The following is a 20637-nucleotide window of genomic DNA, read 5'->3' on the forward strand; positions in this document are numbered from 1 at the left end:
AAATTAATTCAAAAAATGTTCTAAAACTAGTTGTACGACGGAACACAGGGTCATTGAATGGACGGTCTTTTTTACCTTATAAAACCTCTGAGTGATATTTACTATTCACGACATTGCAAATAATAACATTATACATATTATTCATTGTACGATAAATATCAAATTAGCAATAAGCTAGTTAGACAATAATTTTTAAATAAATCTAAAGTTAGTACTTGTAAAAAAAATTTTTAAAGTTTTACAACCACATGTGAAATTGTTAGTATTATTCTTACTAATTGAACAAAAAAAAATTAACATTTCTTTTACATTATATTAGATTTAAATTTCCCAGGGAATAGCTAATGCTGATACCTAACTGACCCCTGGCGGGCTATACCATACTACTCTCTAACGGCAAGCGCGCTTCAGACAAATAATTTATCTTTGTATAACCCCTTTGTATAAACCATCCAAACTATCCAGCAGATCCACTGAAGCCTTGGAAGAAATGGCTGTGCAGTCGACAGCGCAGGACGGTAATAATAAAGATTTCAAAGCGGTTACCAATAATAATCCTGTTATTGAGCCAATTGATGTTGCAAAAAAAAAACTGGCAAAGCAATTAAGCGAAAAAAAGGGTTCCGATTTACAGCAAAGAAAAGGTACAAATCCAAAATTGACGAATGGTACTGCAGTACTTGCAAAAAGAATGGACGCATCAACTCAGCTATGTGTTCAGAGTGTGCAAGATATTCGCATGTACAGTGCTCTAAAGAAGAGCCTCCGGGAGTATGGATATGCAACGGTTGTCGTAGTCAAGAGTAATTATTTTTGACTCAAATTACGTGTACTTTTTTTCTTAATTAAATTAATTTTTGTTAATAATATATTGTGTGCTTCAAATAAATAATTATGTGTTGTAACTTTTTTGAAAATTCAATTATTTCCTTCCCTTTTTATAAATATAATCATACAGTTCTTTACTGCAGATATCTTGAACTGATTTTGCGATTTAGTTTTACTTTTACTACCAAACAACAAATTAACTTTCTTCATTGGTGTAATTGTTTTTGTTATAAAGCACAATAAAAATAGAGTAATTTCTGCTATTGCTTTGTTTTCGATGCACACTGACATTTCAATTATTGTTACAGTCTTTGCGCCTCAAATAAAATTTAATAATGTAATTGATTTTATAAGTTATTAGGTTCTTATTTCTATTGATCAAGGTACTTGCGATGCCGTGTAATAAGGACCAATTACTTATTTTAATTGTTAGTTAACTTTGTATAAAAAAATTATTTATTCCACTCTTTAGATTAAATAATACTATTATTTAATTATTTGATTAAATTTTCTAAATAATTTTTAGCTTACTGCCGACGAGCAGTAGATGATAAATTATATATAGGAACCGTATAACTATTTACTATTACCCACTTATTGTAATTGTTAGTTAACTTTGTATAAAAAAATTATATATTCCACTCTTTAGATCAAATAATACTATTATTCTATTGTCTGATTAAATTTTCTAAATAATTTTTAGTTTACTGCCGACGAGCAGTAGATGATAAATTCCACACGGAGCGTTCTTCAATAGTTCAATTTTCTCTTATTTGCTAGCCCTAAAAGTAAACATTATCATTTCATTTTATATAAATTTTGTCGAGCCTGTAGGAAGCCTAAAAATTCAGTCTCAAAGGACTCTAACTGCCATCTATTATATTTTGTAGCCACTAATATGTCCCACAATAGTTTTCTATTTACCGTCATTCCTTTCAGTTCACCGCATCGGCGCTGCACATCTAGTCTCCGCTATTCAGTGGTTCTCAGTTATTCCCAATTCTCTCTCATTTTTTTTTTTAGGCAGCATTTCGCCCATCCATTAAAGCGCGCGCGCGATTGTAGGTATAGTTAATTACAGTGCCATACTTTGCCAACAGTAGCCAATTGTTGCCTAGGCGACTAACCTCTATTTACATAACTATAACCAGACATAATAACACTAGACACCACTGCAAGATTTAACAATAGTTGTTGATATACCATTATCTTATACGTATTTGCTATTTATTTGTTTATTTATCCCCAAACGAAAACGCACTGGAGTGTAAATGTTTTTAAACAAAAAAGTTAATATACTATGGATTACTCATTGTTAACACACTATGATGCAGATGCAGAAGTCGCTGATCAAAATCTATTGTGTAAGCGTTCTGTTTATTTACTATTATCTTAAACCTATTAGTCATGGCTAAGTACTAAGTACTGTTTTAATTGATTGTTTATTTATTTACTTTTGTTATCTTCTTTCATTAGGGGAAGAGTCAAACTACGAATTACCAGAAGAATATTTACCTCAAACTGAACAATATGGTGAAGAGTGCGACGGAGCCGAGTTTCGTGAAACTCACACTCTTCTTGCTGATGGTGGTGACAGGTTTGGAGTTTCTACTGTCACATTTGACACCGTCGAGGAACTTATGTGGATGGGAAATCAAGGAGTACGTTTTTATTCATCATACTCAAATTGAAAGATATATGACAATTTTTTTTATTACAAAAATTAAAAGAAAACTTCCACATGTAAAAATTCAAAGAATATGTGCAATTTTTTATAAAAATTTTTTCAATTCTCATTTAATTGATGAAAAAAATTGTCAAAATTTTTATCATTTCAGTATAATTGTTATTTATAGTTTTTTCGTAATGAAAAAACTTTTTTTGACCGTTATAGAATATTCTAGATACTTATTTTAAAATTGAATAGTTACATTAATAAAATTTTTTTTAAAATTTTCCAATATCTGATAAATTAATTTTCAGTGAAATTGACAGACATCTGATAATTTGTTAGATTTTTATAACAATTAAATTATAATGAAAAAAAATTAAGTAAAAAAATTTCATATGTAAAAAATAAAAGAAATTACAGGTGCGAAATTTAAAAAATAATTTTTTTCACTATTTAATTGTTGTGAAAATTCAAAAAATTATTAGATGTCTGCTGATTAAGTATCATTTTTTTACATAGTTGATGAATTGAATGAAATTGAGATTTTTTAAATAATTTAATAAAACCTTTTAGGGTCACGTAACGTCGTACTATGGAGCAAATTTACAAAAATATACATCGTTCCAAGTACATGCAACCCAAGAAGTCCGTCATATTCATCCCATAGATGAAGGAATTCTTTGTTTAACACAAACTGCCCTCAGAGGACAATTACGCCGAGGAATTCCTTTATTTACTCATACGTAGGTTTATATATTTTTTATCATTACACTTGATAATTTTTAGATTTTACTTGAAAAAAAAAAAAAAAAAAAAAAAATTATTTCTTACTCCAAAAAATTATTTAAAAAAAATTACATTATATGTTATTACAGTTATCTACCTACAAAATTTTTTTTTATAAATTTTTTCATAATTTAGTAATTGAAAAAAAAAATCTAAAAATTATCAAATGTCTCTTAATCTCAATATCATTTTTTTTGTATTTAAAATGATAGTGACTTATTATCAAAAACTAAAAGTTGAAATTTATTATATTATATTAATGATTTTCAGGTCACAAAATATGATAGATATGCAATGCATGTTACAATGTGGATCGCGATTGCTAATGGGTGGTCACCAGGAAAAAATAATAGACTTCAACTTAACCCAAGGAAAAGAAACTGGATTTTACTATGTAGGTGAAAACGGATGTGCGATATTGCGTCAGAATGGAAAATTTATTTGCGCTGGTAATCCTGTAGGCCGGATTGATCTGCGGGACCCTAATTCTCTGACGATTGAGCATACTCTCGAAACTCATAGTGGTTCTTTGAGTGACTTTGACGTTCAAGGGAATTATTTAGTAACTTGTGGGTTCAGTAACAGGTAATCATTATTACTATTATTATCAAGGAATTATACGCACTTAAAAAATTTAAAAAAGAGATTTTTATTTCATTAAACTATTATGATTTTTTCAGTCGTCAAGGATTGTCAGCGGATAGATTCTTGATGGTTTACGATCTACGACAATTACGAGCATTGACACCAGTTACGACTTTAGTGTATCCGTTTCTATTGAAATTTCTTCCTAGTTACTCCAGTCGCTTAGCTGTTGTATCACCCTTGGGACAGATGCAACTATTAGATACTATTTATGCTGACGTACAGCCATCACTTACCTGTCTTTACCAAGTTAGTATCCGCAATTGTTAACTAATTAAAATTTTTTAATTATTAAAATACTAATAATGATTAATTACTAGGTAGCGACTGGGGGTGCAATGACACTATCTTTTGACGTATCACCGACGTCTAAATGTCTAGGTTTCGGCGATGCTGCTGGTTCTATACATTTGATGGCTACTAATGCGTCCAATCCTCAATTCAATACATTTTCTAGGTACATTTCTTTTTTACACGTTTTTAAAATTTTTTTTTTTATTTATTTATTTTTTTAATTTTTACACTTTTTATTAGCTTCTTTTTTTTTTTTTATTTTTTGTATCATTTTTATATTATATATAATATTATATTATTATTTATATTATATTATATTTTTACTTATTTTTTTTATTTTTAAAAATTTTTTTTATTAGTAGCTTCACCTGTATTTTTGTATATTTCTATGTTTGTAACCGACTCCTTTGGATTTCATTTACTTTTCAGTTTAATTTTCTATAAAAGCGTGTTTTTGGTTTTTTAAACTATTGTTATCATTGGTCAATAAAATGTTAAAATTCAAATTTCTTGCAACAATAATCAAAATAACAATAATAATAATAATAATAAACTTTATCAAACTTTGACCAACTTTACCCAGGTTACCGTGTCAAGCTTGTCGTCCTGATTGTTGGCGTCCTAGGAGGGATGAAACAGTCTTTTGTATCCTCACTTGCCAAAGTTCCAGCTTGCTCATCAAAAGCTGAGTTCTTGGCAGTTAGGATGCAGAAGGCTGTTTTACTTGGTTCTCTCCGTCTCTTAAGGGAAATGACTTTGGCCTGCTGTGATCACTAACCGCCTTGTTGTGCAGAGTGGTCCAGCAGTAACGGATGGAGCTCAGGCTGGGCCCTCGGAGAATCGGACTCCGGGGATAACCCCCCTGAGCATTTAATAACATAATAATAATAATAATTGGATAAATGACAATTGTTTTTAAAACTGAAAACACTAAGATGTCTCAATTTTTTGAAATTTTTAATTTTTCGTTTTTTTGTAAAAAGTCATTGAAAAAATTTTAATAAAATTTCTAACTTCTCGTTAGAAAAATAGAAAATTTCAAAAAATTCTGCTGTTGATAGTGTATTCACTCTAACTTCAAAAATTTATTTATTCATTAGATCTCGATGTTTTGAAGTCCTTAAAAGCTGTTTTGACTATTTTTTCTTATACGTCCTTTTGGTTTTGAGAATTTTTTTTTTTAAAGTCAAAAATGCGTTTGACAAAAAAATTTTTTTTTGCGTTTTTCAATCAGATTTTTACTTTTATACATCCTCCAATTAATTAGAAAAATAAATTTTTTTATACGCCTTTTTGACTTTGCAAAATCAAACGGGCGTATGTTTTGAGGTAAAGGCTTTTGGCATTAACATCGCGATATGGGTAGTCATTTTAAAGGGAATATTTTCTATAAGCTCATATAATTTAACCTTTATCATTATTATTAATAACTATTTTTATTTATTAAAGGCTCACAGAATTTGCTGATCCCGTCGAGACATTAAAATCAATGTCAATCGACGATCAAATGACATCATTAAGCACAGTGCCAATGATGTACGGAGACCACTCTCTAGCCAGCGATTGGCCAGAGCAATTTTTAAGAAAAACATATCGGTATGTACTTACCAGTATTTTTATTTATTTTTTTTTACTTTATTAGAACTATAACCAAAACATAAATCAATTTGCGTAGAAAAACGCCGGCAATAGATCCAGAAATATTGCGAACTATGAAAATGCAAGGAACAATTGGGTACGCACCGAACCCCCAGGCATTCCGGCGCAATCAAGTGAGAAAAAATTACAAATCTTATCTCTACACAATTCACAATTACTAAAAACTTACCCCAATATTTTTTATAATTGCTCTTTCACTTATTGCATATGATAAATATTTTATTTTATTAAAAAAAGTATATTGTAGCTCATTAAGACTTTTCTATGGCTGTTAATTATTACCAAAGTATATTTGAATAATTAATTATAGAGACTTATCATTTATAATTAATTATTAAATTCATTACTAATGTATAAGTTGTAATTTTTAGAATAAAAGGTTGAAAATTAAAGTTGAATTTTTATAATAGCTGCAGATTTCCTTTTTCAAATATTTTTTTTTAGTAATTTTTTTTTTTTTTTTTTTTTTTAGTAATTGAATTTGTGTTGTAGTTTAGTAATAATATTTTTTTTTTGAATTCACAGGTGCCATATAATTTAGAAAAACGACATGGAATTGTAACAAAGCTATTTTCTGGTGAACCGAGGGCTAAAAATGAAGACAATACTTTCATTGCCATTCCAAAACGTTACCGGAAAATAGAAGTCAAGTACTCAAGACTTGGGTACGATGAATTTGATTTTGATCAGTATAATTTGACTAGTTTTTCGGGATTGGAAGCTACTTTACCTAATAGTTACTGTAATGCTATGTTACAAGTAAGTTTTCTTCATTTTTAAATTTAATTTTTTATGAAGAAATAATTTAATATTAAAATATAACAAAAAATTTATTTTAGCTATTATATTACTGCGAACCAATAAGAGTAGCAGTGATGTCTCACGCATGTCAGAAAGAATTTTGTTTATCATGTGAACTAGGATTTTTATTCCATATGCTTGATATCTCCAAAGGTTCACCGTGTCAGGCAGCTAATTTCCTTCGAGCTTTTCGTACTGTACCAGAAGCATCAGCTCTAGGACTTATCCTCAGCGATTTGCATCCTGAAGCTCGAAAAAAGACTAGCCTCATCCGTCTAGTCCAGGTAATTTATTTTAGATTTATTGTTATAAAAATTACAATTATAATATCATTATTACATACTTCATTTCTTAGACGTATTTTTTTTTCTGCTAGATCTCTTTGAATTCGTTACTAAACTTGAAAATTGAAATATGTTAAATTTTAAGGTAGCACTTGTGGTTAGAGATTTACCGTTCAAAATTTGCTAAAATTTAATATATTAGTAAATTATAGTAAAATAATAAACCCACTAAATTTTTGAAAGGCTCAAGAGAACCACTAAAAAATATCGACTTTTTAAAGTTTTACGATCAAACATCAAGTCTTAGCAGAAATAAAAGTTTTTATTTTATTTAACAAAGAGTCGTACCTTGTTTCCCGTTATTGACGAAAAATGTGCAGAAAATAAAAAAAAATGTTTTTGTTATAAAGACTAATAAAAAAAAATTGCTAACTATATGAATGAGTGGAAGGGGTTTATGGGTAGTAGTATGTTGGCGCAACGAGCAGAGAGTGTGTATTGATACACGAGTATTAAAAGCCTTATTTATTAAGTTTATACATAGTTAAATGTCACTAGCAATCTTGCAGTTACTATGTGACTGCTGTGACTTGAGAACTATTATAAATAAAATTTTGCTTTATTAAATAATGACTTTTGTTAAATTGCACTGTACTTTCATAACTATTGACGTTTTTGAAGATATAACTCATCCCGACGTTATACTCATCAAGAGCTTTCATTTGAGTACCCACATGCATTTTGATATATTTTTCATATATACATGTATAATATATACATTGTATATATAATATATATAAATACATGAAAAAATGATATGGGTACTTAAATGAAAGGTCTTGATGAGTAAAACATCGGGATGAGCTTATATTTTGAAAAATGTCAATAGTTCACGAGATACAAGGTCATTTCTTAATTATGTATCTAGAAATAGAGCATTTATGAATACAGTCTAAATACTTGTCATCATAAATTGACTACTGGTGAGAATGATAGAAAATATAAAAAGGCACAATTCCAGGTCAAGACTTTTCCAACAATACCAAATTTAACCATAAAAATCTATTTTTATCATATAAATACACTGGCCACAAAATTTCGCTTATTCTCTTAATGATATAGATTATAATGATAAGAATAACAATAATAATAATAATAATAATAATAATAATAATAATCAGTGAATTGATAGCATAAATTTTGACTACAGAGTTGGAACAGATTTATTCTTCACCAAATGCACTACGAAATCTACGACACCCGAAAGCGTCAGCAAGAAGAGGAAGAAGCAGCCCGATTAAAATCCGGTACGAAATACGCTCCTTTTGTTTACAATGAACAAGATTTCCCTAGTATTTTACAGGATCTAGGCTCACGTTACAAGACTACTGAGTCTGACAAAAAGAAGAAAAGAAAACAAGACGAGGATGGTAAATATATGTGGATCGCCGCGAAAGGTAAACACTTTTAATGTGTACCTTTGCATCGAACATTATTTATTTTTATTTTTTTCGTTAATCCATTGATTTTTTTTACATCAGTTTTGACATCCAACAACACAACACTTAGTAATTAGTAACCTATCAAGTATACCCGTAGTATAATCTCACATTGTATTTTAACACCAATTTCGTTTATACTTTTCCTTTTTTTTTTTTTTCATTAGAAAACACCAACAAGAAGGAAGAAGACGCTAGGGAAGAAGAAACGGACATCAGTCGGATTTTTGGTGCTGAGCAGATTCATGTTCATCGTTGTCTTAAGTGTAATCGGGAAGCTTACAAAAATTCAATTATGCTGCTGTCTAATTTAATTTATTCTGAGAACACCAGTCCTAGTAAAAAATTACTTCATTTATAATTACATCAAGTACTTTTTTTAAAAAAAGAAATTATAATTTTTCATATTTTTTTAGATGAAGAAATACCATTTACTAAAATATTAACACGAAGTTTAAAACCGGAAAAAGTAACACCCGCATGGTGTGAAGGCTGTCAAAAATTTAGTCCCACATTGCAATCAAGACAAATAACGAAATTACCGCAAATATTGGTATTGAATTGCGGATTGGATTCTCAACAGGTAGTATGATTTAAGTTTTTTTACGCATTGCGTAAAAATGTTTAATAAGTTCAATTTTTTATTTTTTTTTGTTTTAATAAATTTTATAATTACATTTTATCATTTTTTTGACAGGAAAAAGACTTTTGGCAGACACAGATGAATATTATTGTACAAAAAGTAATGAATGGTAAAGACAGTAGCCCGTCTTCGAGCCCGGTTCCTAGTTCTGTAAAAATGTGTCGATATGGATTGAATTGTATACGCGCTGGATGTAGATTTCGACATGTTGGTAAAGATGCTGGTACGATTAAATTAAACAATATTAATAAGTTAGTTTTTGGTTGCTCCGCTAGATGGCCAGCGGCTCTCGTTTGCAGAAAAATTTTATCAGAGTATATATTAGGGCGACGCAATAACTGACTACTTTTTTTCTTCGAGTTGATTATGAAAATTTGTTAGTTTATAATGTTTTAAGAGCCCTCGTTAAAAATTAGCTCGATAAAAATTTTTTTAGGGCTCGCTCAAGTTTTTTAAATCTTTCAAAGAAGAGTCTTAAAATGTTTTCTCTTAACTTGTTAACATTAATTTCAACAAATTTTTGATTTTGATTCTATCAAGTTGACATACTCAACAATTAATTTAATTTTTCACGACTATATTATTTAATACACTGAATAATATACATAAACCACCAAATAAATAAACAAAGTCAGAGAAAATAATTATTACTACTGTAATTTTAATTACATATTCATCCGGCATCTGAAGAAAGTTTTCAAAATTTTTAGCGACTTCTATAAATAAAAATTTAGATTTTTAAGAATTTTGATCGACTCTAAAAAATTTTTTTTTGCTCGACGGGCAAAAAGCGTCAACTTTCGGCCCGCTGCGCTAAACGAAGTTGCCACTTTCTACCTTTGTCGAGCAAAAACATAGCATACACTCCTCGGGAAGTAAATAAGAAAGCCTCAGATCACATGTTTGTTAACCTCGGCTTCGCCTCGGCCAACAATTACATGTGATCTGAGACATTTCTTACTTTACTTCCCTCGGTGTGTAATATACTATTTCCTACTAATTATTGGGACAATTTTCTAAAAGTAACATATTTTCATAGAAAACTAAAAATATAAAGCCGATTTTTTTGTACCAACTTTATATATCTCTTGTTTATTTTTAATATATTTTAATTATAATAAAAATATGTACAAAAATTTGCGAAAAGTTACCGATTGATCGAGAGCCCTTAAAAATTGTAATCATGCTGAGTTTTGAAGGTATTTGAAAACACGGTAAACTAAAAAATTTTCTGAAAAGACTCGAAGAAAAAAAAATAGCCGGGATTTTGCCATGGCCTAATGTAGATGAGTTTAGAAATACAAAATAGAAACAAGACCTAAAAATTTTTAATTTTTTACAGAAATAACACAATCGTCACCATCAACACCTTCTACTACCCCAATTCAGATAACGGTACCCCCAAGCCACCTTTTCTACTCTCACTCTTGGATTCCGCACTGTATAGAAGTGTCATTGAACGAAAAAGGCGAGTTAGACGTGAACAAACTAGATAAAATACCTCCAGCCCGTCCAGTCAGCAAGCCTGTGGTAGAAAACGGCCAGAGTGACCACTCAGTACCTGAAGATCCAAAATATTCCAAGAGAAAAGAGTCACTGGATAATGACAAGCCAGCTGACTCGGAAAACGAAGCTAAAACAAAAACTCCTGATCCCAATTCAAATGAAAACTCGAGTGAAGAAGGTTCACAACAGCCCGTAAAACACACGGAAAAAATTCAGTACATTTTAACAGCTGTAGTCTGTTATATAGACGATAAAAGCAGCGAAGATCGCAAGCATGTAGTGACTTTGATTCGTGTTGGTCCTAATTACCATGAAAGATCTACGGGAAGTGCAGTAGCGCAGTGGTATCTGTTTAATGATTTCAGCATTACAGCAGTCACTCCTCAAGAAGCTGTTTGGTTCAACTTGGACTGGAAGGTTCCATGTGTGCTTCATTATACCGCGGTCAATGCTATTGAATCGATACCGTTTATTTCGCCGTTGACGTGTGATGTTTTTGGAGAAGACAAGTGTATTGCAAGGAGTGGCGGCACTCGGGGAATTACTTTTACTCCCCTTACTTCTGATGAAATGCCTAATAAAGGTATTATTATTATTATTATTATTTTGTTATTAAATGCTCAGGGGGGTTATCCCCGGAGTCCGATTCTCCGAGGGCCCAGCCTGAGCTCCATCCGTTACTGCTGGACCACTCCGCACAACAAGGCGGTTAGTGATCACAGCAGGCCAAAGTCATTTCCCTTAAGAGACGGAGAGAACCAAGTAAAACAGCCTTCTGCATCCTAACTGCCAAGAACTCAGCTTTTGATGAGCAAGCTGGAACTTTGGCAAGTGAGGATACAAAAGACTGTTTCATCCCTCCTAGGACGCCAACAATCAGGACGACAAGCTTGACACGGTAACCTGGGTAAAGTTTGCCAATTTCAAACAGGAGATCCTGATATATTTGTCTTTTGTGCTCTTCTTTGGCTGAGATGTTGTATTCAGCTGGGGCCGAGAACTCAATGACATAAATCTCACGAGTGGCCTCGTCGAAGAGCACAATATCAGGTTTGTTGTGATCTATCCGCCGGGTTGTTGCAAATGGCATGTTCCAATAAATTTTGCAACTGTCATTCTCAACAACCTGGGGAATATCTCCTGGCAGAAAAGGCAGCAATGGTGTCACGTCAATACCGTAGCAATGACGAAGATAGTAGTACAGTACTCTCAGGGCAGCATTGTGACGCTGGATACATGCACCTCTCGCCAGCACTGAACATGCCGACAAAAGGTGCATAAGCGTCTCCGGATGTTGTCTACACCTCCTACAGGAAGTGTCCGGTAGCTGCACCTGGAGCACCTTGCTACGGTACTCAAGAGTGTTAATGACACCATCTTGGCAGGCAAATATGAACCCTTCAGTCTCGGACATCAGGCCAGCTGACTTTAAGAAGGAAAACGTCAGCTGGGTGGACAAGCCATGATCACGCACGTGTTTAAAGAACACGCTGTGCATGGACTTGTCCATCAGTTCGCCAAGGAGTAGTTTTTCCTCGGCGTTCCTGATGACGCTCTTAAATTTCTCCTTTCGGAGTTCCATAAGAGCGTTTATTTCTCCAAGACCAAGGGTTCTTGCCGCATATATTGCTGCCTTATACAAGAATGACCCCTTATGCGCATTTTCATGTTTATGTACAATTTGCATAAGAAAGTCATCCTCGTCTGCAGTGAAATTGACAACTTCGTGTGTTAAACCCTGGACCAAACGGTCGTGAAGCCGCTCCAAACTCTGCAAACCTCTCCCACCGATGGACCGAGAGAGGTATAATCTGGCGACAGATGAATTGGGGTGCATGCTCCGATTCATATTAATGATCTTACGGGTTTTAATGTCAAGATCTCGTAAATTCTTTCGGGCCCATTTCAAGACACCGAAAGAGTATAGTAAGACTGGGACAGCGAGCATATTAGTAGCTGAGACTTTATTTTTGCCGGAAAGTTCGGAGGACCGAATTTTCCGGAGTCTCCTAACATACTCGCTCTGGAGAGTTGCTCGGACTTCAGAGACCGCATGCATACGGTGCTCTTCCATTCCTAGGTATCTATACAACTCTCCGGCGTCTAATTGTCTTAAGACGCTCCCATCTACTAACTCGACATCATCCCCCGTATCAGAGCACTTACCCCTCGCCAGATGTACGACCGCACACTTATCCAACCCAAAAGACATTCCGACATCTCGTGTGTACTCTGCTACGATGTTGAGGGCCGCTTGTAGATGATCTTTATCAGCACTATAGAGCTTCAGATCATCCATGTAAAGCAGATGGGTGATCGAATAGTTTCGATCACCCGGAGACCCCACAGAATACCCATGAGTTTTACGGAGTGCAACAGATATAGGCAGCAGTGAAATGCAAAACAGCAGAGGGCTCAAGGAATCGCCTTGGAAGACCCCCCGTTTATACTTTACAACTCCGGTTACGTGTAATGCGTTTCCACTTCCAATGTGAAAACGCGTTCGCCAGAGCTGCATTGTACGCCGAATGCATTCCACTATTTCCGGATTGACTCCCAGGTATTTGAGTAGATATAAAATCAACTCATGAGGAGTTGAGTCAAATACCTTGCGATAGTCAATCCAAGCCATTGACAGGTTGCGTTGATAGTAGATCGCATCTTGTAAGACGCATCGATCCACTATCAGGTTCTCCTTGCAACCTGACAGGCCTCTTTTACTGCCACGTTGTTCATATATCTGTTGCCATACAGGCTCTATCTGCTGCAAGATACGGTTATTTAAAATTTTTGTAAAAATTTTATAAACCGCATTCAAGCAGGTGATAGGCCTGAAATTCTTAGGGTCAGACAAGTCACCTTGTTTAAGTATCAGTACGATTCGCCCTTCTACAAGCCAGTCCGGAATCGGATCGTCAGCTCTAATGTATGATGTAAATATGCGGGCCAGATGGAGGTGGGTAGAAGTAAACTTCTTCCACCAGAAGACATTAATGCCATCTGGTCCCGGGGCAGCCCAATTTATGCTGCCATTTAGAGCTGAACAAACTTCATCCATACTGACTGCAGGGCTCTCTTCATCAGCATTCTGTCGACGGTGTTCCCGACAGAATACTTTGAAGTCGTGCGGAGCTGGAGTGTTGGCGTTCACGTTTGGTTGATCTTCATACAACTCAGTCCAAAAAGCTTCCACCCGCTCAGGTGTTGGATAATTCCCGGTAACATCGGTCTTTGGTGTCAGGAAGCGTGAGGGGCTGGATCGAAACAGTGCGTTGTCGACCAACCGCTTCAGCCTTTTCTCTAATGACTTTTTAGCAGCCACTAGAGACCGCAATTTATTAAGAGACTCTTCCTTGATGACAAAAAGAGTACTCTTGTTCAGTGTGTGATGACGCCACCGAAATTCAGCAGCAATGCGCCGAATTCGGGGCGTGTATGTTCTTTGAGTTGTGTCGAACTCAATCACACACTGAATGCAGGAGACCTGTTTCCGGGATATGTCAATTTTCAAGCCAAGTTGTGAGATGCGCTGTTTCAACCTTGCCTCGATCGAGAGACAATGTCTCTCTCTCGGAAAAGCTGAGACCGCTGCACCATACACAACCTGACTCACAGTGAGCAGGGTAGAATCCTCTAGAATGTTTGCACGGAGATTTTCATTTACCGCGTCAAGCTGTTGTTGAGAGTAAGTTATCTTTTTAGATATACTTACTCGCCGTCTAGCAAAGGGATTGTTGTTGTCCAAGGAGGAACGGCGTCGTTCTTGGTGTAATTGCGCCGGAAAAGAAAGTCTATTAGACTGCCTTCTATCCGGCACAAGCGATCTTCTGTTACGCCGAAGATGAGCGGCTTAGTTACGCAGGTGTTTATGCGTAAAATGCGCTAGCTCCGGATGCATATCACTCCAAAGAGTGTGCATCCGGGCCATATAACCGCTCATCCCCGGTTCGCTACGTTGTTAGCACACCAAGAGATCGACTCTGAGTTCCTCCGTCCACTTAAAGTTGGTCCTTATAGCGCCAGGATCGTCATAATTCATCGGGTCCGGCGTGCTCCTCCCACCTGATGAATGGTCCTCATCCGAAAAGGACCGGTTGTGGGGAGCACTTCTGAGTTGATGTGTTGTAACTCAGTTATTTCCATGCAGTGGGTAGTTGGCCCACTGCACTGGCTACGTCGTTCGCATACAGACCTGATGTTATGGTCTGCGGACCATATATTATTATAAAAATATTATTATTATTATTATTATTATTTTATTTATTTAATTTATATGCCAAGGCAATAAGCCTAATGGAAAGTACAAAAAGTAATAGTTTTATTAAATCACGTAAGCATTATAGTGTAAATTTAGAACTTTAAGAGAAATAATTTTATGTCTAGTAAAATGAAAGAAGAAAAAAAAATAACGTAATACATAAAAATACATAGTCTAAACGATATTATGCAAAGTAAATATAAAATTATACAGATATTGTTTATTCTTCTTAATGAAAAAATACAATGAATTCTTTTTTTTTTTTTTTTTTAATTAATTTCTTCTTGGATTAAAAAATTAAAAATTTAATTTTTACATTTATTAATATTGTAATCATAATTAATTTTTAATTAATAATTAATAAGAACGATAAAAAATTGAAACTTAAAAAAATGTAAAACGAAATTTTTATAAAAAAAAAGATATATTACTTGAAAATTGTTTTAGCGTGAGGTAAAAGTCTTTTAATTCTAACCTTGGAAAGAGTTCGAATCCCGACAACATTTGAACATAATTTTTCTATTTTTTCCAATAACTTATTCTTATTTATTCTTATCATCATATCATATTTATTCTTAATGAATGCAATAAATATATTTTTTTAATTTATTTCTTCTTAAATTTAAAATTTAAAAAGGCCTAAAGGCGCGCAGTAGCCTATCGGATCCAGCCCTTGTTGACCAAAGCATTGGACCGGGTTCGAGTCTGGTGTACACCAATGAATATTTTCAATATTTAAGTGTATTATTCTGTTCAGGCCAAAAAATAAAACGAGTTCTAATCTCAAAAGTTTATCCCCTACCGTAGTCGCTCATGACCTTGGTAGATTATGCGACTTTGAACAATTTAAAAAAAAAAAAAGGCCTACTTTTACATTCATTAATGACATAATTATTAGTATATCACACCCCTTGGAAAGAAAAATAAGAAAAGCCACAAATCACATGTGATCTGAGGCTTTACTTATTTTCTTTCCCAAGGGGTGTTATATACTATTTCATTATTATTAAATAGGAACAATAAAAAATATAAAATGAAATTTTAATTGAAAAAAAAAAAAAAAAAAAAAATATTCCTCTAAAAATATCTTAGCTTGATGTAAAAGTCTTTTTATTCAAATCTGAAAAGTCGAGGTTCGATATCTGGTGGCATTCACAAATGACATCTATTTTCTTCACACAAATTATTATTATTAATGCTATAAAAATAATAATAACAAACTTTGAAAATTATGACTTAAAAAAATTCATAGTTAGTTAATTAAAGTTATAAATAATTAAATATTCAAATACAATTGTAAGTTTAAAAAAATGTATCTTGAGATAATTTTTAAAATTCAACTATCAATAATTATGATTAAAAATTTTAAATTTCTCAATTGATTGAATTGACAACTTAAATGTTATAGTAATAATAATCACTAAATTATTAATTACAGGTGATTTAGTAGGAATCGACGCAGAGTTTGTTACTTTAAATCAAAAAGAATCTGAAATAAGAAGCGATGGAAAAATGTCGACTATTAAACCAAGCCATATGTCTGTTGCACGTATTACTTGTATCCGCGGGTAAGTAACTCCTTCTCAAAAAATGAATACTGTAGAACTGTAAAAAGTAATAAGAGTAAATAATTATTTTGAATTTATCAAGCAGTCAAGGACCTCTAGAAGGCACACCATTCATCGACGATTACATCAGTACGCAAGAACAAGTCGTCGACTACCTAACTAAATTCAGCGGTATCCAACCTGGTGATTTAGACGCTAATTTCAGCAGCAAGCACTTGACAACTCTCAAGTCGACTTACCAGAAGTTGAGATTCCTTGTTGATAACGGTATCATATTCGTTGGGCATGGATTGAAGAATGATTTTAGGCAAGCATTGATTTCATATATAACCTAAAAGAAGTATATATTTAATAATTAACTACTATCAACCTACAGTCACTATTTGACTGCCGAGATTTACGGATTATGAATAAGAAAACTTTGGTTTAATGATTTTTTGATATTATTAGTCACACTGTACATAGTTTGGGTGGTTTTAAATAAATTTGAAAAATAATGGTGCTATTACAGGATCAATTACAAACAATTTAATGGAAAAATGTGACGGAACAAATTTATAGAACCAACAAACTATTTAAAACTGCTCCAAAAACTTAACATAAAAAATTGACTATTATTGAAAAATATATAAAACTAATGGCGTACCAATAGTATATTACCCGACGAGGGAAGTAAAGTAAGAAATGTCTCAGATCACATGTAATTGTTGGCCGAGGCGAACAATTACATGTGATCTGAGACATTTCTTACTTTACTTCCCTAGGTGTGTAATATACTATTTTCAAATTTCAAATTTTTTGATACGCCCTTATGGCACCCACTGGGAGCTATAAGGGCGAATAAAAAAAATTTTTTTCGCGAAACAACGTATTTTTACTTTAAATGCATAGAAATGATGAAAAAAATTTTTTTTTCAAATTTGAAATTAACTTTGATCAAAATTTTTTGGAATTTGAAATTTGTGATAATTTCTTTATTTAATTAAAAAAATTTCTCATCCGGGTGCCATAAGGACGTATAATAGGTTGATATACTTTTTCATAAATTTTTGAACTTTAATCCGTTATTTATAAATAATTAGATGATCAAAAATTTTTTATTATTTTTTTTTAAATTCACAATAAATAGATTAAAAGACTGTCATTTTTTTTTTTTTTTTTTTTTCAAAGTTTCTGATAGTTCTTTTTTATACACCTAAGAAACTAGTACAGAACTGCAGAGAGCGTATGCAATCAATGTTAAATATCCAATTTTTAATTGAATTTACCTCGGATTATAGGTGGTAAATCGACTTCAAATTTTTATGGTAATTGTATCATTATGTCCTTAATAAGTATACAAAAATTTTAAATTTTCTAACGGTATGCCTTTACCAGGATAAATACCAATACCATAACTATAAAAATTCCTTTAAAAATAATATCTCTCAATTATTGAAATCATAATCGACTATCACTGAAAAAATATCAAAATCAATTTACGATAAAGACATATCCGTTACGGATAAATAAATTAGTTTTTGACATATAACCACTTACTCATTTACAAAACAAAATAAATAAATGAAGAAATAACGTTTATCGCGTAATTCAAATCTATTCATAATAATTAATTATATAATTATTAATTAATTAATTAATTATTATATAATTTATTTATATGCCATTATTTATTTAATTAAATAATTAAATAATTAATTATTTCGAAAACTTATCATGATAAATGAACTATTGCTGAAAAGCATATGAAACTTTAAAAGGGCACGAATTCAGATTAAGATTTTTTCAACGATACTAAATTTAATTTAAAAAACTCATTTTATCATATAAATACGCCGAATACAAAATTTACCTTATTTTCTTAATCATATAGATCATAATTATTATTTATTTATTTTTCAGAGTAATTAATTTAGTGGTACCCCCCAATCAAATCGTGGATACTGTATTATTGTTCCATTTACCTCACCGCCGTATGGTTTCCCTCCGGTTCTTAACCTGGCACTTTTTGGGTAAAAAGATTCAGTCTGACACCCACGACTCCACTGAAGATGCGCGTGCAGCGCTGGAACTATATCGCAAGTACAAAGAACTGGAAAGCAATGGAACTATCACGGAAGCGCTGAAAAAATTGTATGATGTCGGAAATGAGCTTCAGTGGAAGGTAATTTTATATTTAGACACTAAAATAATTTTATTTATTTATTGAAATAATTTATTCATGATTAAATATTAAATATTCTAGGTGCCGGAAAGTTGATCTACAAGTAATTTAACTGAAGTAGAATAAATTTAGTATAATTTATTTAACAACTATTTTAATATCGACTTTCGTGTCTGTTTTTACAACTACTCGTTTTTAATTATTCATTTTTTACAACTGATTCTACGGGTATTTAATATTTTATTTATTATTTTACACAAAGTCGATTTTAATTGAGAATTTTAAAGAGATTATTTTTAAGCGAATGCACAGTCATTGTATAACGGGTACATTTACATACGACCGGAGTCATATAATTTAACCAGTTTTGAATAGAAATAATTATTTTTTATCGTTTTTTTAAACTTAAACATTACTGTTATTATTAATATTATTGATCAAAAATATTTTTTATACTAAATATTGTTAATAAATAATATTTTTTATAATGAATATTATTAATCAATGATATTTTTATAGTCAATTTTACCTCAGAATTCATCATACGTAATTTGTATTTAAATTGTTCCAAAAAAATGAACAAGAATTTCATACTCCGGTTTTATAAAATGTGTCGATGTTTTAAAATAGTGTACAATTTGTTGCGATGTGAAAAAAATCCTTGTAAATAGTATTTTTTTTGGCTTCATTTTTTTTTCACAATATATAATTGTAAATACCTGAATCGTGTACATGTTATAACTTATAATAAGTGTTTTAACTTTTGTGTTTTTACATCAATTTTTTATATAAAAATTATACAATTTTTTAAACTCACGCGCATTTAAAAAAAAAAAAAAATCTGTAATTTTAACATAAAATTGTACACTATTACAATATTTTTATATACGTAATTTTTTTTTCTTTTTATACACAAAGAATATATTTTTGGACTAATCCAAAAAATTTTTTTTATCCAAATTGTAATCTCTTGTATCACATGTTATATGTGTAAATTTTCAATAAATGTTTTTTTTTTTTTTATAAAATAATGAAACTATTATGTCTATTTTTTTTAACAATTTTCAAACAAAGGAAGAGAGGCAATGAGTCAATACAAAATGATGTAATAAATAGATTACTTATTATTTGTTTTAATATTAAAATCTTAGTCTGTATTTACACATCAGTTCTAATTATTAATTAAACAATTAATGAATAAATTAAGTTATTTATACTCCGTACGGAGTGTTAAAAAATAATCACTCATTAATAATTATTACAAGTTAATAATTGAATTAAATTATATATAAAATTATTATTATAATGAATTAATTTACAAAATTATACACGCAGCCAAATTTTCCCATTAATATCTATGAATTAAATATTAAATATACTGACATTAAACTTAACATAAAAAAAAAAAAATAATAATCAGCACCTGGCAGTTAAAAATTTACAAAAAAGAGATCTTAATATTAAATTCAATGTCAATTGTTTAAATAAAATTTAAAAAACGTAAACTTCTGCAGTTAACAAGTAGTTAAAGTAGTTTAAAAAATTAATAAATCAAAATATATATATCTACTTATATATTTACTGTTTTTTTAAGTGGAGAAATGTTTCTTGACTAGAAACTTGTAAAAAACTACCGCAGAAGTACGATTGGTAATTAATTCAACCATAATTATCATGTAATAAAAATTGGTCATAACAAAGGCACGATTTTAAATGATAGTCTTAAAACAATTTTATAGTAATTGTAATAAGTAATTATTGCTTATATGAATGATGACTACTATTAATTAATAATATATATTAATATTTGTGATAAATGACTGTTAAGTCAAGGCACACTGCAGTACTTATGTACAATTTTTTAATCATTATAAATAACTTTTTCAAGTTATCAACCTAGAAGTTAATATTAGAGATGATCATCACCGTGTTGAAAATGTCCATTACGGTTTAATGGTTGTCTTTCAGGTACGTCACTCGGTCGATTCCTCTTAAAGAATCCACACTGTTAAAAAAAATCATTTATTAAC

At 31.5% G+C, this 20637-nt stretch overlaps 2 protein-coding genes across 7 annotated transcripts in view; one reads left to right on the forward strand and one right to left on the reverse strand.

The window, feature by feature from the left end:
- Positions 1–1955: 1955 nt before the first annotated feature.
- Pan2 (PAN2-PAN3 deadenylation complex catalytic subunit PAN2) lies at positions 1956–18828 on the forward strand. 3 transcript variants are annotated; one of them, XM_074252778.1, is made up of 19 exons: positions 1956–2192; positions 2305–2489; positions 3074–3243; positions 3557–3871; positions 3967–4180; positions 4252–4388; positions 5675–5821; positions 5901–5997; positions 6410–6643; positions 6724–6969; positions 8180–8426; positions 8636–8806; positions 8885–9051; positions 9166–9334; positions 10454–11200; positions 16314–16443; positions 16529–16750; positions 18346–18607; positions 18689–18828. In XM_074252778.1, exons 1-19 carry the CDS (start codon positions 2129–2131, stop codon positions 18701–18703), a joined length of 3939 nt encoding a protein of 1312 aa, XP_074108879.1. In that variant the 5' UTR covers positions 1956–2128; the 3' UTR covers positions 18704–18828. The 3 variants fall into 3 exon arrangements, with proteins under 3 accessions (XP_074108879.1, XP_074108880.1, XP_074108881.1); XM_074252779.1 differs by having other exon boundaries at positions 8180–8399; XM_074252780.1 differs by having other exon boundaries at positions 1957–2192; positions 8180–8276.
- The window catches only part of If (integrin subunit alpha inflated), a 70413-nt gene continuing 68408 nt past the window's right edge, over positions 18633–20637 (reverse strand). For all 4 annotated transcript variants that reach the window (XM_074252777.1, XM_074252773.1, XM_074252774.1 and 1 more), the window contains one exon: positions 18633–20612. In XM_074252777.1, coding sequence (XP_074108878.1) covers positions 20517–20612 — 96 coding nt within the window. In that variant the 3' untranslated portion in view covers positions 18633–20516. The remainder of the gene's footprint in view (positions 20613–20637) is intronic.

Source organism: Cotesia typhae, unplaced genomic scaffold (genome assembly GCF_013202065.1).
Source record: "Cotesia typhae breed Kobodo isofemale line unplaced genomic scaffold, CoteBio_Ctyphae scaffold_121, whole genome shotgun sequence".
NCBI classification, from domain to species: Eukaryota; Metazoa; Arthropoda; class Insecta; order Hymenoptera; family Braconidae; genus Cotesia; species Cotesia typhae.